The sequence below is a fragment of the Marmota flaviventris genome, chromosome 4, assembly GCF_047511675.1.
Source record: "Marmota flaviventris isolate mMarFla1 chromosome 4, mMarFla1.hap1, whole genome shotgun sequence".
In the NCBI taxonomy this organism is placed as follows: Eukaryota; Metazoa; Chordata; class Mammalia; order Rodentia; family Sciuridae; genus Marmota; species Marmota flaviventris.
The window spans coordinates 156,502,293-156,518,264 of NC_092501.1; the positions used below are offsets into that span (position 1 = coordinate 156,502,293).

The 15,972-nt window shown below is 39.7% G+C and overlaps 1 protein-coding gene across 2 annotated transcripts in view; it reads left to right on the forward strand.

The window, feature by feature from the left end:
• The first annotated feature begins 14,655 nt into the window (after positions 1 to 14,655).
• Positions 14,656 to 15,972, forward strand: part of Pcca (propionyl-CoA carboxylase subunit alpha) — a 359,349-nt gene continuing 358,032 nt past the window's right edge. For both annotated transcript variants that reach the window (XM_027938819.3, XM_071611620.1), the window contains exon 1: positions 14,656 to 14,796. In XM_027938819.3, coding sequence (XP_027794620.1) covers positions 14,692 to 14,796 — 105 coding nt within the window. In that variant the 5' untranslated portion in view covers positions 14,656 to 14,691. The remainder of the gene's footprint in view (positions 14,797 to 15,972) is intronic.

Sequence of the window (15,972 nt, forward strand, 5' to 3'; positions counted from 1 at the left end):
ATTCCATAGGTGCCTTTTATTCTGTGTTCTTTGATGTACGAAAGTGTTAAGGTTTGATGCTGTCTCATTTGTCTAATGCCGCTTTTGTTGCTGTACTTTGGCGTCATATCTAAGGTATTATTGCCAACTCCAATGTCAGGAAGCTTTTCCCCTGTTTTCTTCTAGTTTTATACTTTTAGGTCTTATGTTTTGTTCTTTAATGCTTTTGAATTGAAAACATCTTTTTTTCCACCTTCATTTTTGATGATACTGAATCTTTTTTCTTTTAACATATCATAACTGCCATTTCATTGTCCTCCAATATCTTTAATTTTTTTAAAGAAATTAGTTTTCAAACATTGTTGCCTCTTTGAAGGTCATATGTCATATTATCCTTCCTTCCTTTCTTTTCCTTTTTGGTAGTGTTCTGGACTGAGCCCAGGGTCTCACACACATCTTTATTTATTTATTGAGACAGGGTCTGGCTAAGTTGTTGAAGGCCTCGCCAAGTTGCTGAGACTGGCTTTGAAATCAGGATCCTTCTGTCTCAGCCTCTTGGGTTGCGGGATTATAGGCATGTTCTACCTTTTCAGGCTAATATTCATTTTTAAGGTTTTCCTCTTTATATTTCTTTTCTTCAGTTTGACAATCATATACCTAGGTATAGTTTTCTCTGTATATATCTCACTTGTGATTTATAAAGAATATTGAATGTGTGGCTTAATAACTAGTCATCAATTTTGGAAAATTTTTGCCTATTATTTCTTCCAACATCACTCTCTTTGGGGATAGAGATTGGACCGAGGGCCTTGTATGTGCTAGGCAAGCTCTCTACCACTGAGCTCTACCTCTGGGTCCTCATGCTGCTTCTATGCCAATTTTTCTCTCCTTTGCTTCTTCAACTCCAATTTCATGGATGTTAGACCTTGTTATCATGTTCCATATAACTCTGTGTTTCTTTTCTTTGTTTTCCATGTTTTTGTACTCTCTGTGCTTTGATGTGGTTATTTCATACTGATCTGTTCTTCAATTCACTAATTCTGTGTTTTCTTGTGTCTAATCTAGTATTAACCCATCAAATGAATTATGAATTTCAAATATACTCACTTTCTGTTGTAGAATTTTCATTTGCTTTTATAAAATATTTAGATCCTTGTTCTTCAATGAAATGCAACTTTTTTTGTGTGGGTGAGTGTGTGGCACTAGGGATTGAATCCAGAGCCTCTGGTATGCTAGGCAAGCACTCCACTTCAGAGCTACATCTCCATCCCTTCCAGACCCACCCACATTTTGTGTGTTTGAACCCAGGGTCATTCTACCAGGGCCACACACATACTAGGAAAGTGCTCTGCCATTGTGCTACATCTCTAGATTATGAAATATTTTTAATAATCTCTGCCTTAATGTATTTTTTATTTGTTTTTCAAATTTTTGCCTGTGTGTGTGTGTGTTTGTGTGTGTGTGTGTGTGTTATTGGGGATTGAACCTGGGGTGCTCTATCACTAAGCTACAACCCTAGCTCTTTTTATTTTTTATTTTGAGGTAGGGTCTTGCTAAGTTGCTGAGGCTGGCCTTGATCTTCCTGCCTCAAACTCCCCAGTGGTTGTCATTACAGACATGTGCCACTGCGCTCTGCTTGTTTATTTGTTTTAACTTGTTTTGAATTATTAGTTTATGGGTTTCTTTTCTTTTGTGTGCATGTTTTTAACTTCTCCTTCATTACCTTTAGGTATGTTATTGAGGATATTTCTATTCTTTTTTAAAATATTTTTTTCAGTTGTAGATGGACATAATATCTTTATTTATTTATGATTATTTTTTTAATGTGGTGCCGAGGATCGAATCCAGGGCCTCACGTGTGTAAGGCAAGCAATCTACAACTAAGTCACATCCGCAGCCTGATATTTCTATTCTTTACTTGCTTTTTTCTCATAATAACTTTGAGTCTTTGTTCTTCCACTAAGCTGTGTTCTCACTTCCTCAAGGAAAATATTTTATAGCACTCCCTTGAAATAAAGCTCTTGTCTTATCCATGAAAATATTTATCTTTAGTAAATAATCTCATATTGATCTTATTTCCTCATAATCATATATAAATGTAAATGTATCTAACAGAAGCCAGGAGAGTATATGGTCTTACTAGTGGGGGTGGGTAGTACATTAAAAAGAGTAAGTTAATGGGCTGGGGCTGTAGTTCAGTGGTAGAGCACTTGCCTCACATGTTTGAGGCACTGGGTTTGATCCTTTGCACTACGTAAAAACAAATAAATGGAGATATTGTGTTCATCTATAACTAAAAAAATATTTTTTTAAAAAAAGTAAGTTAAGCCTAGAGTGGTGGCACACACCTGTAATCCCAGCTATTTGGAAGACTGAGTCAGGAGGATTGCAAATTTTGGAGATATAGCTCAGTGGCAGAGAACCCCTGGGTTCAGTTTCAGTAAGGCAAAGTAAAATCAACCAACCAACCAACCAAACCAAAAACTACACATACACACATATATACACACAAACTCCAAAACAACAACAACAATAACAAAACAGTAAATCAAGAATGAGAAGTACCTACATTGAAAAGATGGGTAGATGAAGAGAAGCCAATAAAGGATAGAGAGAGGTGAAATCAAAGACTTTTAAGGTAGACCAGAAGAGAAGGTCTCAGAAAAGCCAAAATGGAAGAGAATGTCACACTGTGCAAGTGTTCAATAACGCCAGATTATACAGAGAAGTTGATTGTATTCTGAAGCAAAGCCATTGCATTTAGTAGTTAGGTGGCCACTAAAGATTTTTAGTGATTTTGTTTTGCTTTTGATACTTAGTGATTGCTAACAGTTAATTATTTTAGAACTATTTAAAATATTTATGGCACAGTGGTGTGTGCCTGAAGCCTCAAGGCTGAGACAGGAGGATAACCTCATCCCTTGTCTCAACCCCTGTTGAGGTCATTCTGAGCAACATAGTAAGATCCTCATCTCTAAAAAACAAAGAAAGTAACCATTTACATGATGCCAAAGCCAAATATACAAAACATACCTAACTTCATATCTAGTCCTTCCTCCACTCCATTAGTAACCATTTCATTTAATATCTTTTCTTTGGGGGTGGTTATGGTTACTGGGATTGAATTCAGGAGCAATCAACCACTGAGCTACATCCCCAGTCCTTTTTAATATTTTATTTAGAGACAGGGTCTAAGTTGCTTAGGCCCTTGCTAAGTTGTTGAGGTTGCCTTTAAACTCATGACCTCTTGCCTCAGCCTCCAGAGCAGTAACCATTTCTTTTTCTTTTTTTTTTTTTTTTAACATTTTTAATTTGTTTTAATTAGTTATAGTTATACATGACAGTAGAATGCATGTATGCACTTTGATATATCATACATAGATGGGGTATAATTTCTCATTTTTCTGAGTGTACATGTTTCAGAATCATATTGGTCATATATACACACACACACACACACACACACACACACATACACAAACATATAAAGTAATAATGTCTGTTTCATTCTACTATCTTTTCTATCTTTTCTATCCCCACATCTCCTCCCCTCCCCTCCCATCATTTCCCTCTGTCTAATCTAAGGTAATGCTGTTCTTCTCTAGTGCCCCCTGCCTTATTGTGAATTAGCATCTACATATTAGAGAAAAAATTGGGCCTTTTGTTATGTGGGATAGGCTTATTTTGCTTAGCAAGATATTCTCCAACTCCATCCATTTACTGGCAAATGCCATAATTTCATCTTCTTTAAAGCTGAGCAATATTCTTTCATATTCTTTAAAGCTGAGCAATATTGAGTATATATACCACATTTTTTTTTATCCATTCTTCTATTGAGGGACACCTAGGGTTGGTTCCATAGTTCAGCTATTGTGAATTGAGCTGCTATAAACATTGACGTGAGGGCTGGGGATGTGGCTCAAGTGGTAGCGTTCTCGCCTGGCATGTGTGCGACCCAGGTTCGATCCTCAGCACCACATACAAACAAAGATGTTGTGTGTGCCCAAAACTAAAAAATAAATAAATATTAAAATTCTCTCTCTCTGTCTTAAAAACAAACAAACAACCCCCCCCCCCAAAACATTGATGTGGCTGTATTACTGTAGTATGCTGATTTTAAGTCCTCTGGGTATAAACCGAGGAGTGTGATAGCTGGGTTAAATGCTGGTTCCATTCCCAGTTTTCTGAGGAATCTCCATACTGCTTTCCATAGTGGTTGCACCAATTTATAGTTCCACCAGCAATGAATGAGTGTACCTTTATCCCCCACATCCTTGCCAACATTTATTGTTGCCCGTATTCTTGATGATTGCCATTCTGACAGGAGAGAGATGAAATCTTAGGGTAGTTTTGATTTGCATTTTTCTAATTCATCTAATTGCTAGAGATGTTGAACACTTTTTCATATATTTGTTGATCGATTGTATTTCTTCTTCTGTGAAATGGTTATTCAGTTCCTTAGCTCATTTTGATTGGGTTATTTGTTTTTTTGATGTTAAGTTTTTTGAGTTCTTTATATATCCTAGAGATTAATGCTTTATTGGGGGTGCACATGGTAAAGATTTTCCCCAATTTATAGGCTCTCTCCTCATGTCATGGATTTGAAGTATTTTAATTTGAATCCATTTATTGATTTTTTATTTTTAATTTATTGATTCTTAATTTTACTTCTTGTGCTTTAGGAGTCTTGTTAAGGAAGTCAGATCTTAGGCCTAATGGTGAAGATTTGAACCTATTTTTTCTTCTATAAGGTACAGGGTCTCTGTTCTAGAGCCTAAGTCTTTGATCCACTTTGAGTTGATTTTTATGCAGGGTGAGAGAGGTTTAATTTCATTTTGATATATATGGATTTCCAGTTTTGCCAGCACCATTTGTTGAACAGGGTATCTTTTCTCCAGTAAATATTTTTGGCACCTTTGTCTAGTATGACATAATTTTATTTATGTGGGTTTGTCTCTGTGTCCTCTATTCTGTACCATTGGTCTACAAGTCTATTTGGGTGCCAATACCATGCTGTTTTTGTTACTATAGCTCTATGTTGTTAGGGTCTGTAAACAAGTCAGGATGGCGCCTGGCATTTTGCCAGGGGGAGTGGTTTGTGAGGTGGCGCCATCGAGCCATTAAGTGTGGAGATTCCTTATTAGTTGACTGCTGTATCTAGTTTATGTTAATTAAGATAAGCTGCGTATAATGTATATACACCCCTCCTGTCCTACAATAAACGGCTCCCACTCCTGCTGTATCAATGTACACAAGTTGCTTGTCACCCCTGGTTATTTTGCTGCAGCCAGACTGCGGCAGATGGTGGCCCGTCTGGGGAGCCCTGGGACACTCAGGGGTAAGTGACGAAAAAAAAAAGCTGCCCGTCCCTAGATAGGACAGGAGCAAATCTGCTCGTCCCTAGATAGGGTGAGAGGAAAAATGGCCATTTTGAGAAAATGGAGAAGATTGATACAGTATGTTTGTGTCTTGTTTTGTCTTGAAATGTTGTATTGTCTTTGTGATGAAAATATGGAAGTAAGTAAATTACTAAGGGAAGAAGGCACCCCAGTGGAACCAAGAATAGTTAGGGCATGTGTTGATAAGAGCCCAGGAATTCTAGTCAAAAAGAAGAAAGTTCAAAAGAAGAAGGATTATCAGGAAAAAATTTGCAGCAAAAGGCTATTACTAAATACATTTTGTTACCGGAGGGTGCGTGAATCAGCGTGGCGGCTGCCACATGTGCGAGCCGGTCACGGTGCAGCAAGGACTTTCCAAACGGCGGCAGCGGGCTCTTCCCCGCCCCCCACCCGGGGAGCAGGATGCCACTGTGAGAGCCCAAATCCAAACCTGACCCAAAAGCACAGTCTTGCAGGCTCTTTCTCCCTGTGCCCAGTGGTAGTTTGCGTCCAGAACACTCCCCGGGGCCATCTGGGGCTGTCCGGGGACACTGTAGGTGGAAGACGGCCCTCGTCCCTGAAGTTTGATCATTTCCAATGTCAGTAACTACAATGGTTCTCCCACACCTGTAAGCTAATGAGTAATGAGTACTATTAAGGCCTATTTCAAATGTAAAAAATCTTGAGATAATGTACTAAATTGTTCAAAAGGTTGTTTTCTTAGCGCCTGCTGGAATACTACAGGATTTTCTTTAGCATCATTGCCGGAGTTCCTGCTTTCGTCCCAGTGCTAATAAAGAAGAGGGTGGAAGAATTTCCAGTGTTGCTAAGAACCTGACGAGACTTCGGATCAAGCTAGCTGCCTACAAAACTTACCTGGACTGCAGAACTTACCTGGACTGTGATTTACATGGACTGTGAGTTAATCTATTGAGACACTGCTTTACCTGGACTGAGACAACAAACTGTAATCTACAACAAATTGTAACTCGGTATCTTTGCAAATGGTGTCATTGCTGGTATAATTTTTCCAAGGGCTTCTTGCATGGAGCCATCAATTGGCTTGGTATTGTGGCATTTTGTATCCTCCCCTTCTGCTTGTAGCAGATTATTTATGGTGTTTGTGTAAAAACCACTATGGTCATTATTTAAATTAAACAAAAGGGGGAAATGTTAGGGTCTGTATACAAGTCAAGATGGCGCCTGGCATTTTGCAGAGGGAGTGGTTTGTGAAGTAACGCCAGCGAGCCATTAAGTGTAGAGATTCCTTATTGGTTGACTGCTGTATCTAGTTTATGTTAATTAAGATAAGCTGTGTGTAATGTATATATACCCCGCGCCGGTCCTACAATAAACGGCTCCCACTCCTGCTGTATCAATGTACACAAGTTGTTCGTCACCCCCCAGTTATTTTGCTGCAGCCAGACTGCGGCACTATGTATAGTTTAAGGTCTGGTATTGTGATGCCTTCTGCTTCACTTTTCTTGCTAAGTATTGCTTTAGCAATTCTGGGTCTCTTATTTTTTCCAAATAAATTTAATGATTGCCTTTTCTATTTCTATGAAGAATGTCATTCGGATTTTAATAGGAATTATATTAAATCTGTATTACACTTTTGGTAGTATGGCCATTTTGACAATCTTAATTCTGCCTATCCAGGAACATGGGAGATCTGTCCATCTTCTGAGGTTTTCTTCAATTTATTTCTTTAGTGTTCTGTAGTTTTCATTGTAGAAGTCTTTCACCTCTTTTGTTAGATTCATTCCCAGTTTTTTTTTTCTCCTAATTTTTCTTTCAGTGGATTAATTGCTGATGCATAAGAATGCATTTGATTTATGGGTGTTGATTTTATATTCTGCTACTTTGCTGAATTTATTTATAAGTTCTAGAAGTTTTCTGGTGGAATTTTTTGGATCTTCTAGATATAGAATCATGTCATCAGCATATAGTGATAGTATGAGTTCTTCTTTACCTATTTGTATCCCTTTAATTTTTTTCCTTTGTCTAATTGCTTGGCTAGATTTTCAAGGATGATGTTGAATAGAAGTGGTGAAAGAGGACATCCTTGATCCAGCTTTTAGAGGGAATGCTTTCAATTTTTCTCCATTTAGAATGATGCTGGCCTTGAGTTTAGCATATATAGCTTTTACAATGTTGAGGTATATCCCCACTATCCCTAGTTTTTCTACTGTTTTGAACATGAAGGGGTGCTGTATTTTGTCAAATGCTTTTTCTGCATCTATTGAGATGATCATATGATTCTTGTTTTTTAAGTCTATTAATACAATGAATTACGTTTATTGATCTCTGTATGTTGAACGAAACCTACATCCCTGGGATGAATCCCACTTGATCATGGTGCACTATCTTTTTAATATGTTTTGTCAGAATTTTACTGAGAATTTTTGCATTGATGTTCATCAGGGATATTGGTCTGAAGTTTTCTTTCCTTGATGTGTCTTTGTCTGTTTTGGTATCAGGGTGATATTAGCCTCACAGAATGAGTTTGGAAGGGTTCCCTCCTTTTTGTATTTCATGGAATACTTTGAGGAGTATTGGTGTTAATTCTTCTTTTAAAGTCTTGTAGAACTTGGCTGAGAATTCATCTGGTTCTGGGCTTTTCTTGGTTGGTAGACTTTTGATCTCATTTCATTTCATTACTTGAAATTATCTGTTTAAATCGTATGACCTCCTCATTCAGTTTGGATAGGTCATATGTCTCTAGAAATTTGTTGATGTCTTTGATATTTTCTATTTTATTGGGGTATAAATTTTCAAAATAGCTTCTAATTGTCTTCTGTATTTCAGACATGTCATTATGATATTTCCTATTCATCTTGTATTTTAGTAACTTGAGTTTTCTCTTCATTAGCATAGCTAGGGGTTTATCTGTTTTATTTATTTTTTCAAAGAACCAACTTTTTGTTTTGTCAATTTTTCAATTGTTTCTTTTGTTTTCATTGATTTCAACTCTTATTTTAATTATTTTCTATTTTCGACTGCTTTTGGTATTGATTTGTTCTTGTTTTTTTAGGGTTTTGAGATGTAGTATTAGGTCATTTATTTGTTCACTTTTTCTTCTTTTTTTTTTTTAGAGAGAGGGAGAGAGAGAGAGAGAGAGAAATTTTTAATATTTATTTTTTAATTTTTGGCGGACACAACATCTTTGTTTGTATGTGGTGCTGAGGATCGAACCCGGACTGCACGCATGCCAGGCGAGCGCGCTACTGCTTTGAGCCACATCCCTAGCCCCCTTTTTATTCTTTTAATGAATGCACTCAATGCAATAAACTTTCCTCTTAGTACTGCCTTCATAGTATCCCAGACATTTTGATATGTTGTATCAGTGTTCTCATTTACCCCTAATAATTTTTTTATTTCATCCTTGATTTCTTCTACTATCCATTCATCATTCAACGGTGTATCATTTAGTCTCCAAGTGTTAGAGTAGCTTCTATTTTAAATTTTATCATTGATTTCTAATTTCATTCCACTGTGGTCTGATAGAATGCAGTGTATTATCTCTGTTTTGTTTTGCTTTTTTTAAAAAAATTTACTGAGAGTTTCTTTGTGGCATAATATATGGTCTAATTTAGAGAAGGAGCCATGTGCTGCTGAGAAGAAAGTATATTTGCTCATTTATGGATGAAATATTCTATATATGTCTGTTAAGCCTAAATTATTGATTGTATTATTTAGTTCTATAGCTTCCTTATTTAGTTTTTGCTTGGAAGATCTGTCTACTAGTGAGAGAGGTGTGTTAAAGTCACCCAGTATTATTGTATTTTGGTCTATTTGACTCTTAAAATTGAGAAGGATTTGTTTGATGTACATAGATGCTCCATTGTTTGGGGCACAAATATTTATAATTGCTATGTCCTACTTATATATACTTCCCTTAAGAAGTATGAAATGTCCTTCTTTGTCTCTTCTGATTAACTTTGGTTTGAAGTCTGCTTTATTTGAGAATGGAAACTCTTGCTTATTTAAACAATCCATAAGAGTGATAAGTTTTTTCCTATCCTTTCACCTTCAGCCTGTGGATGTCTTTGCCAATGAGGTGAGTCTCTTGAGGATAGCATGTTGTTGGGCCTTGCTTTTTAATCCAATCTGACAATCTGTCTTTTGATTGATGAATTTAGGCTGTTAGCTTTCAAGGTTATTATTGAGATATGATCTGTATTCCCTATCATTTTGATTTATTTATGGTTTTTGATTTAACTTAGTTTTTCATTTGGTTGAATGTTCCTTTAGTGTAGATCCTCCCTTTGCTGGTTTTCACTTTTTTTTTTTTCACTTCATCCTCATTCAATGTTTGTTGAGAATGCTCTGCAGTGTAGGCTTTACAGTTGTGAATTCTTTTAATTTTTGTTTATCATGGAAGATTTTAATTTGATCTTCAAATCTGAAACTTAAATTTTGATGGATATAAAGTTCTTGGTTGGCATCTGTTTTCTTTCAGAGAAATTCACTTTTATTCATAGGTAGAAAGAACCAATCAAATATAATTAAATATACAAATGAAAGGAAGTCTAATAGAATAGAGGAAGGAAAATGGGATTGGGTAGGGAAGACAGGAAGAACAAGGGGGGAGGAACGGGGAAGATCATGAACTGAATGGAATTGCATGCATGAATGATTTGTCAGGATGAACTCAACAACTATGTATAACTATACAGCTTTAATAATAATAATAAAAGAAACATATTCCCTGTTCTTGGATAGGACCACTCAACATAATAAATATTCAAATCTCCTCAGTTAACGTGTAAATTTAATCTCATGCCAATAAAATATCGCCAGCAAAGTTTTTCTTGGAACTCAAGCTTGGATTTCATATAGAAAAATAAGTAAGCTAGAAATCTAAGAATATCCTGAAAAGCAAGAGAGGACTGACTTTAGCAGATATAAAAAATTATTATAAAGATAAAAATTATTATAATTAAGACACTGTGATATTGGTAATTGGCTAGACAGACTAACCAAGTCATGTAGTTCCAAATATGTATGGAAATTTAGCCTATGACAAAGATAGCCTTCTCAGTCATTGAGAAAAGGTGAACTTTTATTTTGTGATGGGGGGGGGTGTCTTGCTTTGTTGCCCAAGCTGGTCTTTAATGCCTGGGCTCAAGTGGTCTTGTTACCTCAGCCTTCTGAGTAGCTGGGACATTATTTTGGTTTTGAGAAGCTGAGGATGGAACCTGAGGCCTCTTGCATGATAGGCAAGCACTCATAGAAGAGCTGCCAGCATGAGTGTGCCCTAAAACCTCCAGATGAAGTGCCCCCCAGTCCTTAGGAATGTCTTTGTATGTCACTTCCTCTACTCAGCTAGGGCAGAAATCACCTTGCGTTGTTCTGAGCTGGTTGCCATGGGAATATCTCGACTTAGTTTCAGTTTTCCTACAACTTAAAAATTGTTGGTAGTGGGAAAATATTGTGCTTTTGCTTGTTCTTGCACCAAACTGGGGATTGAATCTAGGGTTCCTCTAATGGGCTACATCCTCAGGCCCCTTCTTTTTTAATCAAACTTTTTTTTTGTACTGGGAATTGAACCTAGAGGAACTTTACCACTGAGCTATAACCCCAGTTCTTTCTATCTTTTAAATTTTGGGACAGGATCTCCCTAAATTGCTCAGGTTGGCCTTGAACTTGCAATCCTTCTGCCTCAGCTTTGGAAGTAGCTGGGATTACAGGCTTGAGTCACCATGCCCAATGGCCTTACAGAATATGAATACCCTGGGTGTAAAGCTATGAATGAACAGGGTGCAGTGGCATACAGTTGTAATCCCAGCTACTTGGGACGCTGAGTTCCAGGCTCAGCCTTGGCAAAGTACTGAGGGCCTGTCTGAAACAAAAAAGAAAGAAAGGTGAATGGGTTGTTTTGAGAATGTTTTAGCAAAACTATTCATGTCTTTTGATAAAACTGAGTATACCACTGGACTTGGTAGTGCACACCTATGTTCCCAGGGGCTTGGGAGGCTGAAATAGGAGTATTGAAAGTTCAAGTTGCCTCAGCAACTATGTGAGGCCCTAAGCAACTTAGTGAGACCATGTCTCAAAATAAAAAAATTAAAAAGGGCTGGAGATGTGCTTCAATGGTTAAGTGCCCCTGGGTTCAACCCCTTGCACAAAACAAACAAACAAAACTGAGTATAACAATCCCACTGATATTTGATATCTAGAATAGTCCAACTTAGAATTATAGATGCCTGGTGCTGGGTGAGGGGAAAGAGGGAGTTAACATTTAATAGGTATACGTATAATAGGTTTGAAAAAGTTTCTGGGGGTAATAGTGGTATTGGTAGCACAATAGTATGGATATACTTACCACCACTGCATTGTACACTTAAAAATAATTAAAATGTGCTAGATGCAGTAACCTGTGCATATAATCCCAGTGACTCAGTTGCCTGAGGCGGAGAATTGCAAGTTTGGGGTCAGCCTCAGCAATTTAGTGAGACACTGTCTCAAAAAATAAAAAGAGATAGGGATGTGGCTCAGTGATAAAGCACTTGCCCAGCATGGGCAAGGGCCTGGGTTTCATTACCAGTACCACAAAACCAACCAAACAAATAAAATACAAATACAATCATTTCACATCCTGGATTAAGAAAGAACAGGGATAAAAACACAAGCATCTAAACTGGACTAAAGCTCTGGGTGTGGCAAACTGAACTGCCCTTTTCATGTGAGAAGTCTTTTGATTTCCCAAAAGAAGTGGAGAATTTGGATTTTTAATTAATTTTTTGCTGTGCTGGTGATGGAACCCAGGATCTCATGCATGCCAGGTAAGTATGCTACCACTGAGCTATATCCCCAAACATTGATAAAGAATTGTTAAAGGTGGTCATGGTGGTGCGTGCCTGTAATCCCAGCAACTCTGGAGGCTGAGGCAGGAGGATCTTACGGTCTCACACACTTGATGGACTGCTAAGAGCCAAGTATATGATGCATGGCATTTTTGGTCAAAAGGTGACGCCAGCTAGCCATTGAGATGATATGATTATGTTAAGATTTGCATTCATATGGATATTGGACTCCTGCTGTTCACCTAGGCCGGCTACGGGACTCCTGGAGAGTTCCCATTGGTTGGGGAAGTACAGTAGGAGGGAGTTCCGGGGGAGGAGCTCTCTCTGCCTCCTGGTGGAGGCCGCGTGGGTGGATCGAAAATCTTCCCGGGGCTTATGGGACATTTGGCGGCAGTTTCAAAAAATAAAGTTTGTTCCTGCTTGAGTGGCTCGTGATTTTGTGCCCAGCCAGACTGCGGCAATGGACCTTTATTTATTTATATGTGGTGCTGAGAATTGAACCCAGTGCCTCATACGTGCTAGACAAGTGTGTGCTCTACCACTAAACCACAATCCCAACCCCTCACCCCTCATTTTTAATTGCACAGACCTTACATGCCACGGGCCAACCCTAAGTGATATGATTACATATTCTTGTAAAGAAGCCTGGATTTTGTAGGTTCTAGCTGCATGGTTATGTGCCCAGCTAAAACTCAGTAGTTCTCTTATCAGAATTGAGATAGTTTCTTTAACAATTGACATTCATGGAAAGAACTTCTATAAGTAAAACAGAACCTAAAGTGAACTAATCCAAAGAATAAAAAATGGAGGAGTGGAGACAGAGGAAAAGAAAAGCGATTTTCTGGACAGGAAATTAGTTCAGTCTTAGGTACCTCGGGTACACAAATGAGAAATCCTGTAAAGATGTTATTTGTTTTCATTTTGTCATGAAAATTCCTATTTACATTTAAAAATTGCACTCAATATTACCTTTCTTATACCTCCAAACATCTTGTTTATTGCTTTTGGCATTAACATGCTGTGATGTGTTCTAAGTCATTCCTTGTTTTGTAAATCTCTCAAGGTGATTTTGTAAGAGAGGCAAAATAGTTAAGAGAAGAAATCAGGGTACTGAGGTATTTATAGGTGAGATTATTTGCTGATATTTGCTTTAAAATACCCCAGTAAACCGGGCCCTGAGGCAAACGCCTCTGATCCCAGCGGCTGGGGAGGCTGAGGCACGAGTTCTGGCTAGTTCAAAGCCAGCCTCAGCAATTTAGCAAAGCACTTAGCAACTCAAGGGCTGACTTTGAACTTGTGATCTGCCTGCCTTAACCTCCCAAACCACTGCATTACAGGTGTGCACCATTACACAGGCCTGTTTGTTCTTGAATCCTTATCATTCTGTAATCTTTTAATCTTCACTGGCCACATCAGTTCAATTGCAATTGTAAGACTTGTGTACATTTATGAAAGAGGCAGTTTGGGAAAGATGTGTGCATGAGGTTCAGTGTGTTGCTCAGGTCACTTCATTGGGCCTTAGCTTCTTTTCAGGTCTTGTTTCTAAACATCTCTAAATAAAATATAAAAAGGCTTGGAGATGTGGCTCAGTGATTGAGCACGCCTGGCCAAAACAAACAACAACAACAACAAAAAACCTCAGCAAAAATGAAAAAGGGGAATCGATGAAACAAGACTGGTAAAATGTTGATTTGTTGAAGTTGTGTTATGGGAAACTGGATGATTATTAATACAATTTAATATTTTTTTGAGTTCGTTAAAACATTTCCATAATGTAGCAAAACCTGGTTCTTGAATACATTCGGTTCTGGGTTCAAATCTTAGTTTCACCATTTACAAGTTAAGTGGTTACTTCTCTATTCTTTGTTTCTTAAGATTGGTTCAATGTATAAGATTCTTGTACAGTTTAAAATAAGAGAGAATCTGAGGCATCTGGCAGCAGCTCCTGCTGGAAAGTGACAGGAACCCATTCGGCTTAGGGCTCAATTCCCCGGACACGCTGATGTGAAGTGGCAGAAGTGGGAGCTGAGTTCGGACTTGTGATTTCTAGACCTGGAGCTTTTCCTGTTACCCCACTGGGAAACCTGACCACGGTTTGTGCTCGGCAAGTTGCGCTATCAGTTTGGGCACAAGCCTGGAGTTTAGGACTCTGGGATTCCAGGGTGACTCAAAGACCTAACCGGCACGACCGAGCGCCGCTGGCGAAGCTGACGCGGGCACAGCTCGCGATCGCTGCAGGCGCGCGTCCAGGGTCTCTCTCCCGCGGGGGTCGGCTCGGGCGCGTGGCCTCCCGCTAGGCTCGCAGCGGGACGCGCGGCAGCCGGCTCCCGGAGGGTCCTAGAAAGCTCCTCTCTCGGCGCGGCTCCGGGCCAGGGCGGTTAGAGCAGAACCCTCGCAGCCCTCCCCTGGCGACTGGGGGTGGGGCTTCGGACTTCTGGCTCGTGATTGGCCGGGGCTCGGACGCTCCCCTTCCGCCCCCTTCCGCGGGGTGAGAGGTCAGCTGAGCTCTGATCGCCCGGGCGACAATGGCGGGGCTCTTGGTAGGGACATTCGCGCTGGTCGCGGCCGGACGGCGGGGGCGGCGGCCCCCTCCTCAGCTGATGCGGAGCGCGGCGCTGTGGACCCTGAAGGTGAGACTCGGTGGGGCTTCTGGGCCTGGGCTCCCAGCCGGCCTCTCTCCTGGGGGCCGGTGCCCCGGGCCAGACGTGTCCTCCCCGGACCTGGGTTCCCGGCTGTCTGCGCCCCTCGCTCCTCCTCCATCCCCGAGTTCGCCGTGGAGCCGGATCGGGAGGCATTCCTCGTAGCAGGCATCTCTCCAGGGTCCCGAGGACAGAGGCCTACGGAGGCAGGCGGCTGTGCATTTTCTGCTCTTCCAGGCAGTGAAGTACCTGCACAGCCTGTGGACAGACTCCAGTGCCTCTAGGGTACTGGCTTCGTGTTATGCTTTCCAGATGTGTTTTTAAGAGTCCTGCCCCTTTTGAGAGTTGTTAGGAATGGCTGCTCAAGTTGGGGTTGTGAGTTTATCCTAACTTTTAAAGTAATATATGATAGGATTGCTAAATAGATTTCAGGTTTGAGTTGAAAGCCTGCCCAAATTGTAGGGCATCACACTGGTACCGTATGTGAAAAAGTCTGTGCATTTCTTTCTTTCTTTTTTGCTGTGTAGTAGCTTGGTTTGAAACGTATTTCAGCATTGTTCACCCTATGGTGTTACCGTGGCAATTTCATCCACAGGTTGGTGTGTTGACCTGTGCTGCTTGATTCTTGATTCTTTCCCCCTTTCACTTGGAGTCCTTCGTAACTCTGGGCTTAGTGTATGCAATACAACCCTATTAAGTCATTTGAACCAATTCTTTAAGATGAAGGCCCCTGAAAACCATTTGTCCGCAGGTTTAGTGTGCTTGTTAAACGTTTTTCTTTTTTTTCCTCCAACGGGGATTGAACTCAGGAGCTCTTAGTCACTGAGCCACATCCCCAGCCCTATTCAGTATTTTATTTAGAGACGTGGTCTGAGTTGCTTAGTTCCTCGCTATTGCCAGGCTGGCTTTGAACTCTTCCTCCTATCTTAGCCTCGGGAGCCGCTGGTATTACAGGTGTGCGCCAACGTGCCTGGCCTTTTTTTTTTTTTTTAATGAAAAATCCTTAAAAAATTTCTACATAATTTGATTTATAGTTATTGAAATTTAGATTTGGAAGACATTTCAGAGATGATCTGCCCTCTCTTACTCTTTTTGAAGGTGAGCGAATTGAGGCCCAGTTGGGCAGTGTGAGAGAGCTGGAAGTAACCTTGGCACCTGTATTTGCTT